The sequence below is a fragment of the Chiloscyllium plagiosum genome, unplaced genomic scaffold (genome assembly GCF_037043375.1).
Source record: "Chiloscyllium plagiosum isolate Xiang-an unplaced genomic scaffold, Cpla_swu_hap1 HiC_scaffold_6, whole genome shotgun sequence".
Classification (NCBI taxonomy): Eukaryota; Metazoa; Chordata; class Chondrichthyes; order Orectolobiformes; family Hemiscylliidae; genus Chiloscyllium; species Chiloscyllium plagiosum.
The window spans coordinates 2,600,477-2,624,839 of NW_028270144.1; the positions used below are offsets into that span (position 1 = coordinate 2,600,477).

The 24,363-nt window shown below is 42.7% G+C and overlaps 1 protein-coding gene across 2 annotated transcripts in view; it reads right to left on the bottom strand.

The window, feature by feature from the left end:
- Positions 1-23,014, bottom strand: part of LOC122551104 (matrix metalloproteinase-18-like) — a 39,671-nt gene extending 16,657 nt beyond the window's left edge. Inside the window, exons 1-4 of one of the 2 annotated variants that reach the window (XM_043692750.2) lie at positions 22,659-23,014; positions 15,578-15,732; positions 12,134-12,279; positions 11,159-11,284 (exon numbers count right to left, since the gene is read on the bottom strand). In XM_043692750.2, the coding sequence (XP_043548685.2) occupies positions 11,159-11,284; positions 12,134-12,279; positions 15,578-15,732; positions 22,659-22,766 (535 nt within the window). In that variant the 5' untranslated portion in view covers positions 22,767-23,014. The remainder of the gene's footprint in view (positions 1-11,158; positions 11,285-12,133; positions 12,280-15,577; positions 15,733-22,658) is intronic. The other variant, XM_043692749.2, reaches the window with a different exon arrangement.
- Between the last annotated feature and the right edge of the window lie 1,349 nt (positions 23,015-24,363).

Consider the following 24,363-nt stretch of genomic DNA (forward strand, 5'->3'; position numbering starts at 1 on the left):
GTGAAAATAAACAAATAACACTTTTAATCTATAATCAGCTGAGCTCGCAAATCAATCAATACACAATAATGTAAATTGCAAAATGCTAAACTTCTGATACAGAGTCCAGATCATTTGACCCTAAGCTTCCTATTTCCTGCCACAATATGATGATCAACACATTATTGGATACCATGGCTTTTCCCTTTTCACCATGTACTCCTTTACTTCCAGATTTGTCTTTGTGTGGAGTCCCTTCCTGTCAGCCTTGAGGTGGTGGAATGTTGTTTTCTTGAGTGGGGACAGTTGTTCTGCTGGAGATTGGTGATCCAGGCGGCCACATATTTGAAAAACTGGTTTGTCAGAGCAGGCCTTGAGGTAGCAATGGCGTAGGCATAGGGTCTAGCAGAAGTTAGTTTATTTGATTCTAGGTTTCTAAGAAATAGACAAATGTATGAAGATTTTCTAGAATGATCATGGACTGCAACTGGAAATCTTCCTTCAAGTTAGAAATTAATCTTTTGACTTTTGGGTCTTGCGACATCTTGGTACTCAGTCAACATTCATCAATGATTGGTCCAGGAAAGATCAGTCCTCACATAAATCGAATAGAACAGACATCACTTTGATCTTTGACTTGAACTGCAATACAATCAAGAGCTGCCTGTGCTTTGATATTAAATCTGTCTGTGTGGTTTTATTTGTTATTCTGCCTGAAGAGGGTAAAAGACCCAGTACAACCCATGGACAAAACCAACGTCATCACAAAATTCCATGCAAGGACTGCCACAAACGCTACGTAGGACAAACATCAGTGGTGACCTCCAAGTTTGTCCTGGATGGGGTTCCTGGGGTTTGTGGTGATGTCATTTCCTGTTCGTTTTCTGAGGGGTTGATAGATGGTATCTAGATCTATGTGTTTGTTTATGGCGTTGTGGTTGGAGTGCCAGGCTTCTAGGAATTCTCCGGCATGTCTTTGCTTAGCCTGTCCCAGGATAGATGTGTTGTCCCAGTCGAAATGGTGGGTTTTTTTCCTCCGTGTGTAGGGCTACGAGGGAGAGAGGGTCGTGTCTTTTTGTGGCTAGCTGGTGTTCATGTATCCTGGTGGCTAACTTTCTTCTTGTTTGTCCTATGTAGTGTTTGTGGCAGTCCTTGCATGGAATTTTGTAGATGACATTGGTTTTGCCCATGGGTTGTACTGGGTCTTTTAAGTTTGTTAGTTTTTGTTTGAGAGTGTTGGTGGGTTTGTGAACTGCTAGGATTCTGAGGGGTCTTAGTAGTCTGGCTGTCATTTCTGAAACTTCTTTGATATATGGTAAGGTGGTTAGGGTTTCTGGCTGTGTTTGTTCTGCTTGTCGTTGCTTGCTCTTGAGGAATCTGCGGACTGTACTTTTTGAGTATCCGTTCTTCTTGAATACGTTGTATAGGTGGTTCTCCTCTATTTTCCGAAGTTCGTCTGTTCCGAAATGCTGCTAGGAAATCTTTCTTGTCAGCATCTCGGTAATTGAAATTTAGTCCTTTGACTATTACCGCTTTTTCTGTGTCTGATAGGGTTCGGTCTGAGAAGTTCTTTATCCATGTCCCTGTGTTATTGGTTTTGTCTTTGTTTGTGAGTTTGTCAAGTTTTTTCTTGACAAACCAACAACACACCCATGGGATCTCCGCTATCAGGATTCATAGCAGAAGCGGTAATGCAAAGACTAGAACAAACAGCCTGACCAACCATCAAACCAAAAATCTGGGTCCGCTACGTAGATGACACCTTTGTCATCACAAAACGAAACAAGATAGAAGAGACATTTAACATCATCAACAACACCCTCACAGGCATAAAGTTCAGCAAGGAGGAAGAAACTGACAACAAACTCGCATTCCTGGACGTTACAGTCGAAAGAAAGGACAATGGAGAACTACAAACCTGCGTATACAGAAAACCGACAAACACTGACCAAATACTTAACTACACCAGCAACCATCCCAACACACACAAAGCTGTATCAGAACGCTATTTCAATGAGCCACCACACACTGCAGCACAGACGAACTTCGGAAAACAGAGGAGAACCACCTATTCAACATATTCAAGAAGAACAGGTATGCAAAAAATACAGTGCGCAGATTCCTCAAGAACAATCCGCGAAAAGCAGACCAAACACAGCCAGAAACCCTAACCACCTTACCATATATCAAAGAAGTTTCAGAAATGACAGCCAGACTACTGAGACCCCTCAGAATCCTAGTAGCACACAAACCCACCAACACTCTCAAACAAAAACTAACAAACTTAAAAGACCCAGTACAATCCATGGACAAAACCAATGTCATCTACAAAATTCCATGCAAGGACTGCCACAAACACTACATAGGACAACAGGAAGAAAGTCAGCCACCAGGATACACGATCACCAGCTAGCCACAAAAAGACACAACCCTCTCTCCCTCATGGCCCTACACACGGAGGTAAAAAAAACACCATTTCGACTGGGGCAACACATCTATCCTGGGACAGGCTAAGCAAAGACATGCCAGAGAATTCCTAGAGGCCTGGCATTCCAACCACAACACCAGATCTAGATACCATCTATCAACCCCTCAGAAAAACGAACAGGAAATGACATCATCACAAACCCCAGAAACCCCATCCAGGAGAAAGATATAAATAGAAAGCAGGAGACAACAGCTTCGCTTCACTTGGAGGTCGCCTCTGATAATGTTACCTAGCCAGGTAATGAAACGTCTGGATATCAAACCTACAGCTCAGCGAGCAAACCTTCACCCTATAGAATATGCATTTCTAATGCAGAATCTGACCATTACGGGCATGGTCTGTGAAATATGACCATCTGAAAAATCAAAGGTTTCCTGATTTAGAATCCGGATGCCCTCTGCAGTTCATATAATCTTAGTGTACCTTTTAAGAAAGAAGGATTATTGCTCATGCATAATTCCATGAGAGGTTGTAATGTGTCACTATTCAACTTGTCACCATTTAAAGTCCCAAATCAAATCCACTCACGCAGCAAATAATCTTAGCAACTTTTGAAAAGATTTGTAGCCCAGGTTGAGGTTCTGGGTGTAGATTTGCTCGCTGAGCTGGAAGGTTCATTTTCACACTAGGTAACATCTTCAGTGAGCCTCTGGACAAAGCACTGCTATTGTTTCCTGTATTCTGTTTATATGGTTGGGTTTCTTTGGATGTGTGATGTAATTTCCTGTGGAGATGTCATTTCCTATTGTGATGTCATTTCCTGTACTTTTTCTCAGGGCATGGTAGATTGAGTCCAAGTCAATGTATTTTCTGATAGAGTTCCAGTTGAAATGCTATGCTTTTAGGAATTCTTGTGCATGTCTCTGTTTGGGTTATCCTAGGATGGATGTGTTGTCCCAGTCGAAGTGGTGTCCTTCTTCATCTGTATGTAAAGATACTAGTGAGAGTGGGTCATGTCATTTTGTGGCTAATTGATGTTTATGCATCCTAGTGGCTAGCTTTCTGCCTGTTTGTCCGATGTAGTGTTTGTTACAATTCTTTCAAGGTATTTTGTAAATGACATTAGTTTTGTTTGTTGTCTGTATAGGATCTTTCAAGTTCATGAGCTGCTATTTTAGTGTATTGGTGAGTTTGTGGGCTACCATGATGCCAAGAGGTCTGAGTAATCTGGCAATCATTTTCAAGATGTCTTTGATGTAGGGGCGAGTGGCTAGGGTTTCTGGACGTGTTTTGTCTGCTTGTTTGGGTTTGTTGCTCAGAAATCGGCGGACTGTGTTCATTGGGTAGCCATTCTTTTTGAATACACCGTATTGGTGATTTTCCTCTGCTCTGCGTAGTTCCTCGGTGCTGCAACATGGATTGGCTCATTGGAATAATGTTCTGATGCAGTTTTGATTGTGGATGTTGGGACGATTGCCTCTGGAGTTCAGTATTTGGTCCGTATGTGTTGTTTTCCTGTAGACGCTGGTTTGAAGCTTCATTGACTATTCGCTCGACTGTGACATCTAGGAATGGCAGTTTGTTGTTGTTTTCCTCCTTTTTAGTGAATTTTAAGCCAGTAAGGGTATTATTGATGGTCTTGAAGGCTTCCTCTAATTTGTTTCGTTTAGTGATGACAAAGGTGTCATCCACGTAGCAGATCCAAAGTTTGGGTTGGATGATTGGCAGAGCTGTTTGTTCGAGTCTCTGCATTACTGCCTCTGCTAAGAACTCTGATATCAGAGATTCCAAGGGTGTTCCGTTGGTTTGTCTGTAGGTTTTGTTGTTGAAGGTGAAGTGGGTGGTAAGGATAGGTCCACTAGCTTGATGATATTGTCCTTGCTGATGAAGTTGTGGTGTTTGATGCATGTATCTTAGGGTCTTCTAATAGTCTAGTCAATGTTTCCTTGACCACGTTAATGCTGATTGATGTGAAGAAAGAGGCTTATGTGTTGATGAGGCAAGATGGTACAGATGAGGTGATAGAGAGTTACAGATCAGCTAGGAAGGATTTAAAGAGAGAGTTAAGAACAGTAAAGAGAGGACACGAGCAGTCTTTAGCAAATAGATTAAAGGAGAACCCTAAAGCTTTCTATAGGTATGTGAGGAATAAAAGGATGGTTAGGGTAGGAATAGGTGGGAAGTTGAGTGTAGATCCTGTGGAGATCGGAGAGATGCTAAATGAACATTTCTCATCAGTGTTTACTCAGGAAAAGGAGAATATTGTTGAGGAGAAGAATGAGGTACGAAATATTAGACTACAAAGGATCGAGGTTAGTTACACACAGGGGTTATCAATTCTAGAAGGAGTGAGAGTAGACAAGTCCCCTGGGCCGGATGGGATTTATCCGAGGATTCTCTGGGAAGCTAGGGAGGAGATAGCAGAGCCTTTGGCTTTGATATTTGTCTACGGGTTTAGTACCTGAGGACTGGAGGATTGCAAATGTTGCCCTTGTTCAAGAAGGGCAGCAGAGATGACCCAGGTAATTATTGACCAGTGAGCCTTACTTCTGTTGTAGGAAAGGTTTTGGAAAGGATTTTGAGAGATAAGGTTTATAATCATCTAGTAAGCAACAATTTGATTTCAGACAGTCAACATGGTTTCGTCAAGGGCAGGTCATGTCTCACAAACCTCATTGAGTTTTTTGAGAAGGTGACCAAGCATGTAGATGAGGATAGGGAGTTGACATGGTGTACATGGACTTCAGTAAAGCCTTTGATAAGGTTCCACATGGTAGGCTGATGGAGAAAATGCAGAGGCGTGGAATTGAGGGTGATTTAGCAGTTTGGATTAGAAAGTGGCTTTCTGAAAGAAGGTAGCGAGTGGTGGTTGATGGAAAATATTCAGCCTGGCGTCCGGTTACTAGTGGTGTGCCACAAGGATCAGTTTTGGGACCACTGCTGTTTGTCATTTTAATAAATGACTTAGACACAGGCATAGGTGGATGGATTAGTAAGTTTGCAGATGACATGAAAGTCAGTGGAGTAGTGGACAGTTTGGAAGAATGTTACAGGTTGCAGGGGGATTTGGATAAACTACAGAATTGGGCTGAGAGGTGGCAAATGGAGTTCAATGCAGCTAAATGTGAGGTGATGCACTTTGGGAAGAATAACAGGATAGCAGAGTACTTGGTCAATGGAATGATTCTTGGTAGTGTGGATGTGCAGAGGGATCTTGGAGTCCATGTACATAGATCCCTGAAAGTTGCCACCCAGGTGGATAGTGCTGTTAAGAAGGCATACGGTGTGTTAGGTTTCATTGGTAGAGGGATTGAGTTTGGAACTGCAATATCATGCTGCAACTATACAAAACGCTGGTGTGGCCACACTTGGAATATTGTGTACAGTTCTGGTTGCCCCATTACAGAAAGGATGTGGAAGCATTGGAAAGGGTGCAGAGGAGATTTACCAGGATGTTGCCTGGTCTGGAGGGAAGCTCTTATGAGGAAAGGTTGAGGGACTTGGGTCTGTTCTGATTGGAAAGAAGAAGGCTAAGAGGGGATTTGATAGAGACATACAAGATGATCAGAGGATTGGATAGGGTAGACAGTGAAAGTCTTTTTCCGAGGATGATGACGTCAGCTTGTACGAGGGGGCATAACTACAAATTGAGGGGTGATAGATTTAAGACAGATGTCAGAGGCAGGTTCTTTACTCAGAGAGCAGTAAGGGCGTGGAATGCCCTGCCTGCTAATGTAGTTAAGTCAGTCACATTAGGGGCATTTAAACATAGATAAGTGTATGTACATACTACAGAAAGTGCAAAACTTGACCTACTCTTGAGAAATAAGGCAGGGCAGTGACTGAGGTGTCAGTGGGGGAGCACTTTGGGCCAGCGACCATAATTCTATTCAATTTGAAATAGTGATGGAAAAGGATAGACGAGATCTAAAAGTTGGAGTTCTAAATTGGAGAAAGACCAATTTTGATGGTATTAGGCAAGAACTTTCGAAAGCTGATTGGAGGCAGATGTTCGCAGGTAAAGGGACGGCTGGAAAATGGGAAGCCTTCAGAAATAAGATAACAAGAATCCAGAGAAAGTATATTCCTGTTAGGGTGAAAGGGAAGGCTGTAAGGTATAGGGAATGCAGGATGACTAAAGAAATTGAGGGTTTGGTTAAGAAAAGGAAGGAAGCATATGTCAGGTATAGACAGGATAGATCGAGTGAATCCTGAGAAGAGTACAAAGGAATTGGGGGTATACTTAAGAGGGAAATCAGGAGGGCAAAAAGGGGACATGAGATAACTTTGGCAAATAGAATTAAGGATAATCAAAGGGTTTTTACAAATACATTAAGGACAAAAGGGTAACTAGGGAGAGAATAGGGCCCCTCAAATATCAGCAAGGTGGCCTTTGTATGGAGCCACAGAAAATGGGGGAGATACTGAATGAATATTTTGCATCAGTATGTACTGTGGAAAAGGATATGGAAGATATAGACTGTAGGGAAATAAATGGTGACATCTTGCAAAATGTCCAGATTAAGAGGAGGAAGTGCTGGATGTCTTGAAACGGGTAAAGGTAGATAAATCCCCAAGACCTGATCAGGTGTACCCAAGAACTCTGTGGGAAGCTAGAGAAGTGGTTGCTGGGCCTCTTGCTGAGATATTTGTATCATTGATAGTCACAGGTGAGGTGCTGGAAGACTGGAGGTTGGCAAACGTGGTGGTGCCACTGTTTAAGGAGGGCGGTAAAGACAAGCCAGGGAACTATAGACCAGTGAGCCTGACCTCGGTGGTGGGCATCCTGAGGGACAGGATGTACATGTATTTGGAAAGGCAAGGACTGATTAGGGATAGTCAACATGGCTTTGTGTGTGGGAAATCATGTTCATAAACTTGATTGAGATTTTTGAAGAAGTAACAAAGAAGATTGATGAGGGCAGAGCAGTAGATGTGATCTATATGGACTTCAGTAAGGCATTCGACAAAGTTCCCGATGGGAGACTGGTTAGCAAGGTTAGATCTCATGGAATACAGGGAGAACTGGCTCAAAGGTAGAAGACAGAGGGTGGTGGTGGAGAGTTGTTTTTCAGACTGGAGGCCTGTGACCAGTGGAGTGCCACAAGGATCGGTGCTGGGTCCTCTACTTTTTGTCATTTACATAAATGATTTGGATGTGAGCATAAGAGGTCCAAGTTAGTAAGTTTGCAGACGATACCAAAATTGGAGGTATAGTGGACAGCGAAGAGGGTTACATCAGATTATAACAAGATCTTGACCAGATGGGCCAATGGGCTGAGAAGTGGCAGATGGGGTTGAATTCAGATAAATGCGAAGTACTGCATTTTGGGAAAGCAAGTCTTAGCAGGACTTATACATTTAATGGTAAGGTCCTAGGGAGTGTTGTTGAACAAAGAGACTTTGGAGTGCAGGTTCATAGCTCCTTGAAAGTGGAGTTGCAGGTAGATGGGATAGTGAAGAAGGCATTTGGTATGCTTTCCTTTATTGGTCAGAGTATTGAATACAGGAGTTGGGAGGTCATGTTGCAGCTGTACAGGACATTGGTTAGGCCACTGTTGGAATATTGCATGCAATTCTGGTCTCCTTCCTGTCGGAAAGATGTTGTGAAACTCGAAAAGGTTCAGAGGAAATTTACAAGGATGTTGCCAGGGTTGGAGGATGTGAGCTATAGGGAGAGGCTGAACAGGCTGTGGTTGTTTTCCCTGGAGCGTCGGAGACTGAGGGGTGACCTTATAGAGGTTTACAAAATTATGAGGTGCATGGATAGGGTAAATTGACAAAGTCTTTTCCCTGGGGTTGGGGAGTCCAGAACAAGAGGGGATAGGTTTAGGGTGAGAGGGGAAAGATATAAAAGAGACCAAAGGGGCAACGTTTTCTTGCAGAGTGTGGTACGAGTATGGAGTGATCTGCCAGAGGAAGTGGTGGAGGTTGGTACAATTGCAACATTTAAGAGGCATCTGGATGGCTATATGAATATTTGGAGAGATATGGGCAGGTGTTGGCAAATGGGACTAGATTGGGTTGGGATATCTGGTCGGCATGGACAGGTTGGACTGAAGTGTCTGTTTCTGTGCTGTACATCTCCATGACTCTATGACTCTAAGCACATGGATGATTTTGGGATAGTGTAGGGGAATGAGCTGAGAATAGTTCACAGGTCAGCGCAACATCGAGGGCCGAAGGACCTGTTCTGTGTTGTATTGTTCTGTGTTCTATGTTCTATGAACAGTGCTGTTACATCAAAGGAGACCATTATTTCATCCTCTTCTGTCTTCGTGTCTTTGATGGTCCTCAAGGAATCTTGAGTGGAGTGGATGGAGTGTCTTCTACTAAAGTGGTTTAGTCTTTGGTGTAGCTCCTTGGCTAATCTGTAAGTTCGTGTTCCAGGTCGTGAGACTATGGGTCTGGGGCGGTGGGGGGGTCCAGGTTTGTGAATTTTGGGTAATCTGTAGAAGCGTGGTGTGTTGGATCCATCAGGCTTCATTTTTTGGAAGTCGGTCTTATTTATTTCTCCAGATTTCTGAAGGTTTTTGAGTAGGGCTGTGATTTGGTTCTATAGTTGTGGGGTCGGGTCTATCACCACTTGTTAGTAAGTGTTGGCATCTGCAAGTAATAGGATAACAATGTTTTTATCTTAAGTCTTTCTAGTGCTTTTCTTCCTTGTATATTGATTGCGATTCCTTCCTTTTTCCTTCTTAATGTTGGTGCGACTGCCTGTCTGATAGTTTGCTCGGGTTCTTCTGTGAATTGGTTGTCTTTCAGTGTTGTTTCTAATGCTGCTAAGACATCTTGTCCACATCTTGGAAGTTGTAATTTTATCCTCTTACTAAGATGGCTTTTCGAGAGTCTGTTAAGGGTCAGTTCGATAACTTAAGCATGGATGAGGTAGGACACCACTTCGACTGGGACAACACATGCATCCCAGGACAAGTCAAACAGAGACCTGCACAAGAATTCCTAGAAGTATGGCATTCCAATCAGAACTCTATCAACAAACACATTATTTGGAGATTCCGGTGTTGGACTGGGGTGTACAAAGTTAAAAATCACACAACACCAGGTTATAGTCCAACAGGTTTAATTGGAAGCACACTAGCTTTCGGAGCAACGCTCCTTCATCAGGTGATAGTGGAGGGCTCAATCGTAACACAGAATTTATAGCAAAAATTTGCAGTGTGATGTAACTGAAATTATACATTGAAAATTTGATTGTCTGTTAAGCCTTTCATCTGTTAGAATACAGTGATAGTTTCACTTCTTTCATGTGTAAATCACAAAACCCTTTTTTTTAAAGTTGCATTCTCGGGTTAGCTGTTAACAATGGTGATAGCTAGACAATATGTTGAAGGTGTTAGCCCCCTGTGTTCCCTGTCTATGACCTGATGTTTAGATAGATTCTAATCTAAAAAGTGAGATAAATTCATGCAGTTTTTGAGCTCAGAGTTCTACATGAATGTATGCAGTTTTTGAGCAATGTGCAATGTAATTCTGCAAGTACAAATTCACCCCTCAAAATATACCTGTGCATGTGGGTCTTTGTCTGTCTGTGTGTGTGTGTCTGTCTGGGGTGGGGATTGTGAGTGTGAGAAAGTGTGTGTGTGTGTAATGAGTGCAGAGTGTCTTAAGTCTGTGAGGGGGTGCATGTGTGAGTGTGGGAGTGTGTGTGTCTACAAGGGTGTGTGTGGGCGTCTGTGTGTACCTGTGTCTGTGTGTATGTGAGAGAGTGTGTGTATGTAGGAATATCTGTGTGTGTGTGTAGTGCAATGGTGATCACCTGTAATGTGACATGAACCCAAGGTCCCTGTTGAGGCCCTCCCTATGGGTACCGACCTTAGCTATCAGCCTCTGCTCGGCCACTTTCCTCTGCGGCCTGTCCCGAAGTCCACCTTGGAGGATGGTCACTTGAAAGTCCGAGGCTGAATGTCCTGGACCACTGAAGTGTTCCCCAACTGGGAGGGAACCCGCCTGTCTGTTGATTGTTGTGCGGTGCCCATTCATCCGTTGCTCAAAAACTGCATGAATTTATGTAAAACTCTGTTATCTCACTTTTTAGATTAGAATCAATCTAAACATCAGGTCATAGACAGAGAACACAGGGGGCTAACACCTTCAACATATTATCTAGCTATCACCATTGTTAACAGCTAACCTGAGAATGCAACTTTTAAAAAAAGGGTTTTGTGATTTACACATGAAAGAAGTGAAACTATCACTGTATTCTAACAGATGAAAGGCTTAACAGACAATCAATTTTTCAATGTATAATTTCAGTTACATCACACTGTAAATTTTTGCTATAAATTCTGTGTTACGTTCGAGCCCTCCACTATCACCTGATGAAGGAGCGTCGCTCCGAAAGCTAGTGTGCTTCCAATTAAACCTGTTGGAATATAACCTGGTGTTGTGTGATTTTTAACAACAAACACATTGACTTGGACCTGATTTACCATTACCATGCCCTGAGAAAAAGAACAGGAAATGACATCACCACAGGAAATGACATTACCAACCACAAGAAACCCAAACACATAAATAGAAAGCAGGAAATATCAGCAATGCTTTGGTTGGAGGCTTCCTGAAGCTGTTACTCAAAATGGTGACACAGCATCTGAAAATGAACCTTCCAGCTCAGCGAGGAAACCTACATCCAGGGCAAATAATCTGTTCCTGACAAAACTTGAAGATGCAGGAGTTTTGCTATTAGCAACTGAACTCAATGAGTTTCAAGGAGTGATGAAAAACATTTACCATTACTTCCTGTTACCCAAGTTTCAGCCTCATCAAAATGAGCATCTCCTCCAATGCCTGGTCCAGGAGGAAAGGCATGAGCCAGAACATGACCATGTCCATGAAATGGAAAAGCATCACCGTGATCTAGAAAGTAATATAACCAAATTTGTCAGGAAATACTCATTGACAACTGCAGATAAAAATATGATCACTACTTATTTGACTCTGAAGTAAAAATATTTTGGTAATATCAGTTGACAAACAGATATGTTGAATTTAAATTTGCAGTGGTTGAGCTGGGATTTGAATTCATGGTCTAAATTTTACCCCAGGATTTCTTTTAACCTTGGAAATGAATAAAAGCTTCCCTCTATTTGGCCAATACATCCCACATCCCTTTCCACAGATGTCAGATCCTTAATTGGCTTGTGGATGAACCTCCACATCCTTCCAAGAGGAAGTCTCATCTTCTACAGTTTCTGGGAAATTTAGTAGTCTGTGATAATAAGCTGGGACTGCTGCTTAACCTGCAGCAGTCCTGAAGAAGGGCCTGTGCCCGAAACGTCGAATCTCCTGTTCCCTGGATGCTGCCTGACCTGCTGTGCTGTTCCAGCAATAAAGTTTCAACTTTCAACAAAGGAAGGTGAGTCAACCATTTCACATGGGCCAGGCAGGAAGGTAAAAGAAGGAGAATTCTGGCTTGGAGGGAAAGGGATGTGGGTATGAAGAGGGAAGCGCCCCCTGCTCAAGCCTAACCAGGAGGTAATGAAAGCATACCACATTGCTCTGGAGGTATAATCCCAGTGTTGGTTGCAGGACCCCCTTAAGATACCATTAATTAATGTTCTCAATTTACCCAAGCCCCTAGCACCTCTCGTGCTGCTGGGGAACATGCAGAGTCGGGTTTGAGGTGGGCTGTTAAAGCATGGACCACTGCACGATGTTTAATGCCCTTGTTTGCACTTATTACATTGGTTGAATGTTTGAGCATACCTCCAGCACCAAAGCTAATTTCAATGTCTGCTGCAGCTGTTGTTTTTGTAAATGACAATGTAGTAACGTCACTCCAAAGTTTGAAAGCCCGCTTCAGAACTTCATCCACAACTCTCCGTGGTAAGTCAGTTGTATATTCCTTTACACTGTATAAAGTCAAAGTCAATACATTACTTTCTTAAGCACTTTGTGGATGGAATAACTGCACAGTGGCTGGTATCCCAGCACCAAGTCCCTGCTTATCTACGTGTGCACAATACATGGACTCTGACCAGCCAGCTTAGAGCCAGGCCCTAGGCTGAGGAGACTCCCTGAATCTCCTGATGTAGTGTTTCCTTCTTCCACTCATTCCCCACACTGCCACCAGACCCACAAGAGCCCCTGCACTGGTGTTTCAAATTCACCGGCTTTGCCCTTGGGTCGGTATGCAGTGACTCAGTCAAATTACACCGTTGTGCAAGAACTTCATTCTACATTTGCCACCACTAGGAAAACACCACGTAGCAAGTGCAACATTAATAGGCAAAGCTAAATAAGGGCAAGGCTGACCTGAGGAAAGTGAAGGGGGAGGGTAGGGACTAAATCAAAATAAATGGTTATACTTTTTTTTTCTTTTCCCATGGTGTGTTTGTGCAGGTGTGAGACACAGTGAGAGACACAAGGTGCACGAATCTTAATTCAATTCCCACCACCAGGAAGATAGGAACATACCCGAGTAGCCAGTGACAAGCAGTGCCCTTCACATCAAAGGGCAGTGCTGCATGATCAAACAGTGAGGGGGAGGGCAGGGATTAAATCAAAATAAATGGTTATCTTGGTCAGCCAGGGCTCCCTGATTGGCCCAGGTTAACAACCCCAATCAGGGATTGTGTAGTCAGTGAGATCCACCAGGCCCTTTTTCCAACCACTACAGAAGGGGATCATGATGTTGATCACATGCAGTTGTTTCTGAGATCAGTTATTATCCTTCAGAAAACACCTCAGCATATTTTTAAAAATTCAATCAAGGCTGTGGTATTCACTGGCTGGGCCAGCTTTTACTGACCTCCCCTGCTTGCCCTGACAAAGTGAGCTGCTTTCTTGCAATACTGCAGTCTCTGTGGGGCCGGAATACAAGGTCTTTCTGGAGACAATTCCAAGATCTTGCACCCAACAACAGTAAAGGAGCAGTGAAGCAGTCAGGTTCCTTGAAGTGACACTCAGATACATTCAGGCTTCATGTCAAGCATATGTCACTATCTCAGTCTCAAGCTCACTGGACCATTTGTAGAGAAATGCACTAATTTTCTCTTCTGACATTAGTTGAGGATGGTGCTCATCTTGATTGTGAACCTGTACGGTTACTGTTCTATATACATTCCATTTATACTGTCCTTCAGAAAACCTTCCGACCAGGAACTGGCACATGCAATGGTCAGCAATGAAAATGACAGATACCTCAACAATTGTATAGAAACAACAGCAGCCAAAACAAATCTCTGGACAATGATCACCTGGCAATCATTGACGGATCTGTCTGTGTCCTATAACCACAAGGCCATAGGAAGTAGGAACAGGAGGCGAGTATTTGGTCCCTTGGTCCTGCTCTGCTATTCTGAGGCTCACGGCCAATCCAGTATTCCTCACCTCCACATCCCCACAGTTTCCCTGTAACCCTTGAGTCCCTGATATGGTGTGGCTTCTTCAATCTGCACATTTCTGTCACAGCCTCAGATAAAGATGGTGGTTGTCACAGGCAGATCTTCAATCTAATTATCATGGGCTGAGGGTTAGCTGCTACAGATTCTTCCAGATTCAGCAGCAAGAATGGGTCATTGTCATGTGCACATTTTAAGTGTCATTTTCACTTTCAGATTGGAGATCAGGCATAGTCATTACAATTCCTGATGAAGAGCTTATGCTCTCAGGCTCCTCAGATGCTGCCTGACCGGCTGTGTTTTTCCAGCACCACAGTTTTTGACTGTAGTCTTTACAAATCAACATTCATCCTTTAAGCCCTGACACTGATAATTTCTCTATGGGATTTCTCCACTAACTGTCAAGCAGACTGCTCTTTAGAAGTTGCAATCATTGAAACATAAGCAGAATCGAACAGTAACACATTCTGAGGCTCTGGTTATCCGATCTCGGCTCAGATTCCCTCCATGCTTGAGAAAGCTTTTCATCGGGACAAATACAAAAAAGTGAAATTGTGAAAATCAGGCGTTATATCCTTGCGGCCTCATCTCGGACTTCCACAGCAGTATGTTTTGGGACAGATGACTGGTCATTTACATGGAGAAAGTGAGGTCTGCAGATGCTGGAGATCAAAGTTGAAACTTTATTGCTGGAACAGCACAGCAGGTCAGGCAGCATCCAGGGAACAGGAGATTCAACGTTTCGGGCACAGGCCCTTCTTCAGGAATGAGCAGAGAGTGTTCAGCAGGAGAAGATAAAAGCTACAAAGATTTCAGTGAGTCCCTCTCTCACTGCACACCCCAGGTCATCTCCTCTGCACAGAAGCTCTTCAGCCACATTCTGAAGACCTCTTTCCACCTATCACATTTCCAACACCCCTCCTCCAAGTCCCTCCTCCCTACCTTTTATCTTCTCCTGCTGAACACTCTCTGCTCATTCCTGAAGAAGGGCCTGTGCCCGAAACGTCGAATCTCCTGTTCCCTGGATGCTGCCTGACCTGCTGTGCTGTTCCAGCAATAAAGTTTCAACTCATTTACATGGTCAACTCTCTGTTTGAATCCCATTTTGAACTCCCCGGTGTGTAGAATCTGGAATGGACAGAATGGACAGATCGGAGTGGGTCTGTCCCCGTGAGTTTATTTTTGTATAGTCAGGGTATCTTTTGTAGAACTGAGATGCTGTGGTTATGGTCTCATTGCACCTTGAGGTGGTGATTGGGTGGGAGGGTGGAGGTGTATGATGCCTTTAGTAGGTCGGAATTTTCAAAAACTTGCACACACTTATTAGGACTGTTGAACTGTCACAGTACTATTGTTAAAAAGAAACCAAGATCAATATTAGCAAGAATAAGCAATAATATTAATATGAAACAGTCACACCACTGTCAAAGTACTATTAAATAACTTAGATGATTGCAGTTTTAACAAATTAATGTACCCTTAAAATGCCAGCAATTTACAATTTGCTATATGATTTTGGAGAGCAATCTTTTTATCATCTGTCAAGCAAAGTGTCCAAAATCTAAGCAATTGGAACTCAGTTCAGGGATTCTGATTGTACTGAGGCATTGGTTATTTCATATCATTTTCTGGATTATGAAAAGGCTGGTTAAGCTGTACCTAATCAATCTTTCCAACAGAGATGGATGGAAATTGAATCCACACAGTAACTAATTAATAGCTAAGCTGTTTTCAATTGAGATAATTCCCATAAGGCTGAACAATGTAACTGAATGAACAGGACGTGTCACATAGACAAGATCTATACCTGTAGGTGATGTTGTGTTTTTCAAATATGTATTGATGTGGAATAACTTTGACGCCCTTGGTAACAGCCACACCACACCGTGGGCCTTTATGTAAACCCATTGTCCCATTGACCAGGCTTCGAGTTATTTTAAGATGATACGTTTTCCGTGTTTCCTAGATGTATGAGAAAAGTTAATTACAAGTGACATTAATTCATTCCCGTTCCTTTATTGTCATCAAGAACCTTTATAAAAGAAAAACTAATTGTGACTTTTTTTATATCTAATTGGCAAATCAATGACAAATACTGCAAAACAGTTTTGAAAGGGGATTCTTGAGATTTAATGTTTTAGTAGTTCACTCCATTTCAGATGAACAGTCATTTTTCACTTTTCAATAAAGGACAATCTACCTGCCTCATTGTTATACCATGACTGTTTGAAGATTATTTTTATTTGCTCTTGCAATGGGATGTCACTGGATGAACCAGTATTCACTGCTCATCCTGAATTGTTCTCAAGAAGGTGACGGTGAGCTGTTGCAATCCTTGGAGTGTTAGGAATATCCACAATTCTGCTCAGAATGAGATTCCAATATTTTGACCAAAGGATGGTGGAGAAACTGCAATACATTTTGAAGTCAGGATGATGTGTGCCTTGGAAGGGAATGTCAAAGTGGTGGTATTTGCATTTATCTGTTGTTCTTGTCCTTCAAAGTAGTAAAGGTCACAGGTTAGAAAGGATTTCTTCAAGTAGCTTTGGTAAGGTACTGCAGTGCATTTTGTAGATGGCACACAGAGTTATCACTGTGTTTACAGGGGGCATGGTGGCACAGTGGTTAGCACTGCTGCCTCACAGCACCAGAGACCCAGGTTCAATTCTCGCCTCTGGCAACTGACTGTGTGGAGTTTGCACATTCTCCCTGTGTCTGCTCCGGGTGCTCTGGTTTCATCCCACAATCCAAAAATGTACAGGTTAGGTGAATTGGCCATGCTAAATTGTCCGTAGTGTTAAGTGAAGGGGTAAATGTAGGGGAATGGGTCTGGGTGGGTTGCGCTTCGGCGGGTCGGTGTGGACTTGTTGGGCCGAAGGGCCAGTTTCCACACTGTAAGTAAGTAATCTAATCTAAAAGCAATCTAATATGTGTGGGCGATATGCATCGGTGATGAAGTGAGTGAGTATTGAAGATGCTTTGTCCTGGATGGTTTCTTGAGTGTTGAAATTGCACTGATCCAGACAAGTGGAGAGAATTTCATCACCACCCCTGACTTTTAAATGTGCTGGGCATCCATGTTATGGGGGATGGAGATATTTATGCAATTTCCAACTCCTGCTAGTTGGTTAATTGCCCACCACCATTCCATTAGTGGGCGGCACGGTGGCACAGTGGTTAGCACTGCTGCCTCACAGCGCCAGAGACCCGGGTTCAATTTCCGCCTCAGGCGACTGACTGTGTGGAGTTTGCACGTTCTCCCCGTGTCTGCGTGGGTTTCCTCCGGGTGCTCAGGTTTCCTCCCACAGTCCAAAGATGTGCAGGTCAGGTGAATTGGCCATGCTAAATTGCCCGTAGTGTTAGGTAAGGGGTAAATGTAGGGGTATGGGTGGGTTTCGCTTCGGCGGGTCGGTGTGGACTTGTTGGGCCAAAGGGCCTGTTTCCACACTGTAATCTAATCTAATCTAATCTAATCTAATCTAATCAAACTGGCTGTGAAAGAACAATAGAACCTCAATTTGACCTCTTGGTGTGGGATTGCCTGCCCTATCTATTATAGGCTGATTTCACTCTTTGCATTTTGGAAAAGCAAATCAGAGCAGGACTTATACACTTAATGGTAAGGTTCTAGGGAGTGTTGCTGAACAAAGAGACCTTGGAGTGCAGGTTCATAGCTCCTTGAAAGTGGAGTCGCAGGTAGATAGGATAGTGAAGCGGATCCAGACACTCTATACAATCAACACAGGAATTCTTGGACATCATCAGAAATATACACCGAGACAAGGAAGAAATTATGGTCTCATTCGATGTAACGGCACTGTTCATCTCTATCGACAAAACCCTAGCCAGAGAAACAATAGCCAACCTGCTGGACATACAGAACAGAAAACAGGACGGTGAACCTATCAACAAAGACGGCATACTCAAACTACTGGACCTGTGCCTCACAACACACTTCACATTCAACAACCAAATATATGAACAAATCAATGGCACCCCCATGGACTCACCCATCTCTGGACTCATAGCAGAAGCAGTAATGCAAAGGTTAGAACAAACAGTCTTAGTGCAAATTCAACCCAAACTCTGGGTCAGATATGTGGATGATACCTTTGTAATCATTAAAAACACAGAGATAGAGAACACACACTGGATCATCAACGCCACACTCGCAGAAATCCGATTCACGAGAGAAGAAGAAAAGGACAACCAACTCCCATTCCTAGACGTGATGGTACAGAGAACACCTAACGGAGAATTCACCACAAAGGTATACAGGAAAGACACACACACAGACCAAGTCCTAAACTACAAAGCAACCACCCCAACACACACAAAAGAAGTTGCATCAAGACACTGTTCAAAAGGGCCACAACACACTGCAGTACACCAGAACTGCAAAAAGAGGAAGAGGAACACCTATACAATGTATTCGCCAAAAACGGATACCCGCGCAATTTCATCAACAGATGCCTAAGGGAACGACAATGGAACGAGGACATGCCGCAACCCAAAGGACTAGCCACACTACCATACATCAAGAACATTTCTGAACTGACAGCCAGACTACTGCGACCACTAGGACTTATAACAGCACACAAACCAACAGCCACCCTCAGACAACAACTCACCAGGACGAAGGACCCGATATCAAGCATGAGCAAAACCAATGTAGTGTACAAAATCCCATGCAAGGACTGCACAAAACACTACATAGGACAAACAGGAAGACAGCTAACGATCCGCATCCATGAACACCAACTAGCCACGAAATGACATGATCAGCTATCCTTAGTAGCCACACATGCAGATGACAAGCAACATGAATTCGACTGGGACAACACTACTATTATAGGACAAGCCAAACAGAACAGCCAGGGGATTCCTAGAGGCATGGTACTCATCCACAAATTCAATCAATAAGCACATCGACCTGGACCCAATATACCGACCACTGCAACGGACAGCTGGAACTGACAACCGGAAGCGGCAGATTCAAACCACTACAAATACCGGAGGAAAGATCACAGAAGCGCTTCACAGGAGGCTCCCAAGCACTGAGGATGTCACCTAGACAGGGGACGAAACGTCTGCAACACAAATTCCCAGCTTGGCGAACAGAACCACAACAGTGAGCACCCGAGCTACAAATCTTCTCACAAACTTTGATCTCCTCTACATTCTCTCCAGTACAATCACTTCCTTCTGCTAGTGTGGTGACCAGAACTGCACACAGTAATCCATCTGTGACCTAACCGATGTTTTATAAAGTTTGTAACAAGACTTCCTCGTTCCTGTATTCTGTGCCCAAGTTAATGAAGGCAAGCATCCCATATGCCTTTTTCATCAGCCTGTGCTGACACCTTCAGGGATCTATGTATTTATAAATCAAGGTCCCTTTATTCCTCAATACACCTGAGGGACCTACCATTTGTTGTGGATGTCCTTACCTTATTGGACCTACCAAAATGCACCACCTCACACTTATCAGGATTAAATTTCATCTGCCATTGCTCTGACCAATTTTCCAGCTGATCAATATCAGACTGGAGGCTGAGTCCAACCTCCTCACCATCAACACCATCAACAATTTGGTTGTCATCTACAATTTACTAATTATATCTTCCACATTCACCACCAAGTCTTTAAAATACATAAGAAACAGCCAGATCCCCAGCATCAATCCTTGTGGTAAACCGCTGGTCACAGGCTTCCAATCATAGAAGCAGTTCTCTCCCATAACCATTGTTTCCTATCTGCCAGATTTGGATTCAGTTTGCAATTTTGTTGATAACTTCACTGTATGTTCAACAGCTTCCTTCAGATTGCAAATCCTCAGAACTGACAATCTCTGGTTTTTCCATAAGGTAGTGTTTGTGGTGGTGCTGACATAGTTGTGATATCACTGGAATAGTAAACCTGAGCCCCAGGCTAATATTTTGGGAACATGGTTCTGAGAATCTTCCATCGTCACCCAGTCTGGCCTACATGTGACTCCAGGCCCACAGCAATGTAGCTGTCTCTGAATTACCCTCTGGGCAATTAAGGATGGGCAAAACATCCTGGCCTACATATCCTGTGGAAAAAAAGGAACTAAAATACCTGATCTACATTCAGCCTGAATGAAGCATCAAAAAACCTTTGAAATCAATGGTGGTCCTGAGGCACAGCAGGGAATTGGTGATTACTTTGATAATGTTTCAAATGTCACCACTGGAACTTGGTATTGAATTATTAATGAGGGTCTTTTCTGTCTACTGAATGCTCCAGTGCTGCTAGACACCATCGGTTAAAATGGCATAAAGGCCATATCCTTTTATTACTCTGTGCTTTCGATTGTGGACTGAAACAGGAAAACAATAGATTTAAAGCCAAGTAATGTGAATGGAATTGCTGCACATTCTAAATGCAATTTATTGTTGAAAATTGGGGTCCTCTTTAAAACTGTGTTCACTTTGTGTTTCATATTTCCCGTATAGAATTCCAGTATTTGTAGTTTTTGGAATTTCTAGGGTACAGAGACTAGAGGCAGCAAATGAGAGCATGAGGATCAGTCTGTGGTCTTTGCCAGTCGCTGTGCTGGGACCCACAATCCCAGGTTAACAACCCAGAGTTTGTAATGACTCCTATAGGTTTCCAGGGAGAGATGGTGTCTTTACTTAAATATGATGGGCTTAAGAGATAAACGTTTTGTACTGTTGATAATGGAAGTCTCCAGTAATTAATTCTAGCTGACTTCCCTTCAAATAGTATCCAGCATCCCTGCTCAGTGTCCACAAATGGCTCGTCAGCAATCTCTATTGGCAGGGTTCAATACTGAGGTCCCTTGCCACAGATTTGAATATGGATGGGATTGAAACGAACAAAGGAACCATCAGACAGAAATTTGCAAACAGCAGACAGTTGTGATTGCTGTTTCGGAAAAGAAGCTTTCAACTTTCCTGAGTTGATATGGGCAATTCCAGCTGGTGCAGGAACATGGCTGGAAATCCTCAGCATTTGGCTCCGCCTCTCCAATATAATGAGGTGAAGCTGGAGTTCAATGCCACTGGGGCAGAGTTAGGGCTGAGACAGTAGAGGTAGCAAGCCACCCAGCAGCATAGTTCGAGAAAATTTCACAATTTGACACAAGTCGTCATTGCCCAGTTAGGTTCAAAAGATCCCCAGTGAACATTGGGATGAATTTGCAAGGAGAGCTCATCTTATATTCTTAGCTAAAGCACAATGTTGTTCCGAAACATCAAAGATTCAATGTTGATTTGAGAAAGAGATAAAAAAATCAGACGAAAGTTTGGAAATGGTGTTAACATACTGTGTTGTGCTGTGCAAAGCTTATTCTCAAAGCACACAGATAAACAGAAGTTTGACAGGCATCCAGTTGTTCATGTATGCTCGTTTTCCCAAAAATGAAATTGTAAACAAAAGATAAGAGAGAAAACCTAAAACAAGGGCTGACATGATATCACCTGTTGATTTGGGCCTTGTCCCTTCTTTAAACCTTACCACATTTCTATGATGTGTGATTTTGAACAGGACTAAAATTTGGATCTTTCTAATTTGCAGATATGTGTGGACATTATTAACATGGGACTTTTTCCAGAACCACAGTGGATTTTATTTTTGTGTTTTTATACAGATCTAAAGAAGTACCTTACCACAACAAGTTACTCAAGAGCTTTGAAATCCTTCTGGCAAAGATCACCAGAAAGTCAAGATTGCATGACATGACCTTGGGCTACTGATGTAAGCACACAGCAATGATAGTTCGATCTGAATTAACTAATGTGAAGGAATGCATGGTAAACATGCTCTGAAGTATGGGTCTCAGACCCCTTTACTTGACAAAATGGTTAGTGAGGTTGGGAAGAGTGAGAAAACATTTTTACTGATAAAGTACAGACACATAATCCACAGTGAAACTGACTTTAAAACAATCAAAGTGGTATTAGTGAGAGGCTAACAGTTAAAGTAAAATACATTTTCAGTTGGGACAATTGAAGGCTAAGGGGAGAAAGATCTTCATAAGAAAAATCCGCAGGTTGGGTACAGTAAAGGGACAGTTAGAGACTCTTTTTAAGTCCATGCATAACCTGTTGCTGTAACTGAACGTACCACAACCAGCTAAAAATGAGCCATTGTCCTTGAACATAAAAACGTAAGAACTAGGAGCAGGAGGAGGCATCTTTAATAAGATCATAGCTGATCTTTTTGTGGACTCAGCTCCACTTACTTGCACTCTCACAGTATGCATTAAAAAGAACAGAAGGGTGAAAGTATAACTTTAATGCAAGATCAGGGAGAAGAGAGGAAGAAATCTAACAATGTTATGTAAGGAAAACAAAACCCAGGAGCAAGGAGACCAAAGGAGAAGATGTTTACCCAATTTGGAAAGCTACTTGCTGTTTCCAATTTAGTCAGACATCCCCATCCATAACATCACAGTGTGAAGAGCTGAGGATAAAAAGCTCCATGTTTAGACTGGAATGTGTTTGAACTAAATTTTATAGTAAGCTACTGAGACTTTTTAATGAATGGTGAATTTGAATGTGCTGCCTATTACACTGAAATTCATTTCCGTGGCAATATGAACAAAAGATCATTACTTGCAGTTCTCACAACAATAGCTGTGGATAATTTCATAATGTCCACACTATCGGAAACCTGCAGCTTGGTTCACTGCTGTCTTAACTTCATGTTTTAGTGAGGTTAATGCTTCATATTTCATGTTGTTACCAGCAATGCTTAATCAAATATCTTCAAGGAAAACAAAACAAGTATAAAACATAACATGAATATCTTCTGGTTTATCATAAGCACTTAGTACTCTTGGCTATCTAACACAAATAATTGTATTGGATTATGTTAAAAAACTTGAGTTTTGTACATACCTCAGTTCCTCTTTTAGATGACTGCACTGTAGACAATGGAAGTCCAGCTGACAAAAAGGACATTAAGCCAATTTGAAATGCAAGAAGATAAAGGAACATTGTTTTCATTTTAGCTGTTTACTGTGTGGGGTATGGTCCCAGTTAGCTCAGTTGATTAGAATGCTAGCATACTGTTCTGAAGAACACTAAGAGTGCAGGTTAATTCCCATTTCAGTTCAGGTAAACTTGTGAATCTGTCTAATTGTTCTGTTCTGAAGAGCGGAATCAGATGATAAACTGCCAGTGATGAAACCTATCAAGGAAACAGCTCACAGAAAAACATCAGCAGATAGTGGGAAGGAGCTGCCTTTGGTCACCCTGCACAGATAATTCCATACTTGTGGTAAACAGCCTGAAATGGAGAGGAATGCCCAATTCATATCATCTTATAGAGCTGCAGTATTAATGAGCACTATGACTCAGATCAGATATTCATACCTCACTGTAATTATTATTGGGACATTGCAAAACTGTTTTTTTAATGCAGTGACTGAGTTGTTGCTTAATATGATTTCAACAAGTTGTAGTCCAGGTTAAACTCTAATTCCATATACACTGGCTGGGCATAAGTTCTCACCCTCATTAGGACTTTTCAGAGTTGAAGGTTATACTTAAAGGCCACCCAAGCGCCTCTTCGCTCATGCCAACCAGAACCGATGGAGGAGCCTGTATTTATTGGCCCCTCTACCACTGGAGATGTCACAGAACAGGAACAAGTTAGCCCCAAGGTTTGACAAAGCCTCACGAGGATTCATGCTCCCAGGCAACTGGCAAGGAGGGAGGTCCTCTTTCCCATCAGACCAAGACAGCCTGGCCCCTCAGCACAGGTCAGCGCCCATGAGCAGCACCAAGCAGGCACTGCACTAACTTCCACATGGGCCATCGTACCACTACAGACGCCTCGTCACAAAGAGATTCGGATATCTGGACCAGCCACTTGGTGCAACGCAGTATCGTCAACCAAAGTATCTTACATCTTGGTGGTTTGACGTACCCTCCATGACTTCCCTTGACCAAAGGAGAATATTGAGGGATGTTCAGAAGATGGCATGAGTCATCAACTAGGGCTTGAGGAGGCTGTCCTTTTCAACAAGTTATCATGCACATCCCTGCGATTTTTACCTGCTCTGGTCACAGGTGACATGTACATTAATGGAGGTGAGCCCTTTCCTGTTTACGAAGACTGCAGGCTGCTGATTCAATGTTCTGTCTGCGTACAGTTGCTTACATTTGCACCTGTTCAAATCCTCCAATGGCTGGAAAGTCTTGACAGGTTGGGAGGGCATTTTTTCTTGAGGATGCAGAACTAGGTAAACAGCTTTAACATTAGGGTTCACCCTTTTATAAGAGACAAGGGTTTTTTCTCTGAGAGGGTTGCGTGACTTTGGAAAGCTCTGCTTCAGGAGTATTATTTTTATTATCATATATGGTGGCAGTGGAGATAGGGTAACTGAATATCTTTAAAATGTAGGACAATAGATTTTTGGAAGATAAGGGAGCAAAGGTTCTTGGGAGTAAATAGAAGTATAGAATTTAAAGCAGAAACAGCTCAGCCATGATCCTGTTTAAATGGTCGAAGGGTCTGAATGATCCAGTTCTGCTCCTAATTTTTATGTTCATCATCACTAACGTCTGTCTCAAAGACACGTTTTCTTTTTGCCTCTCA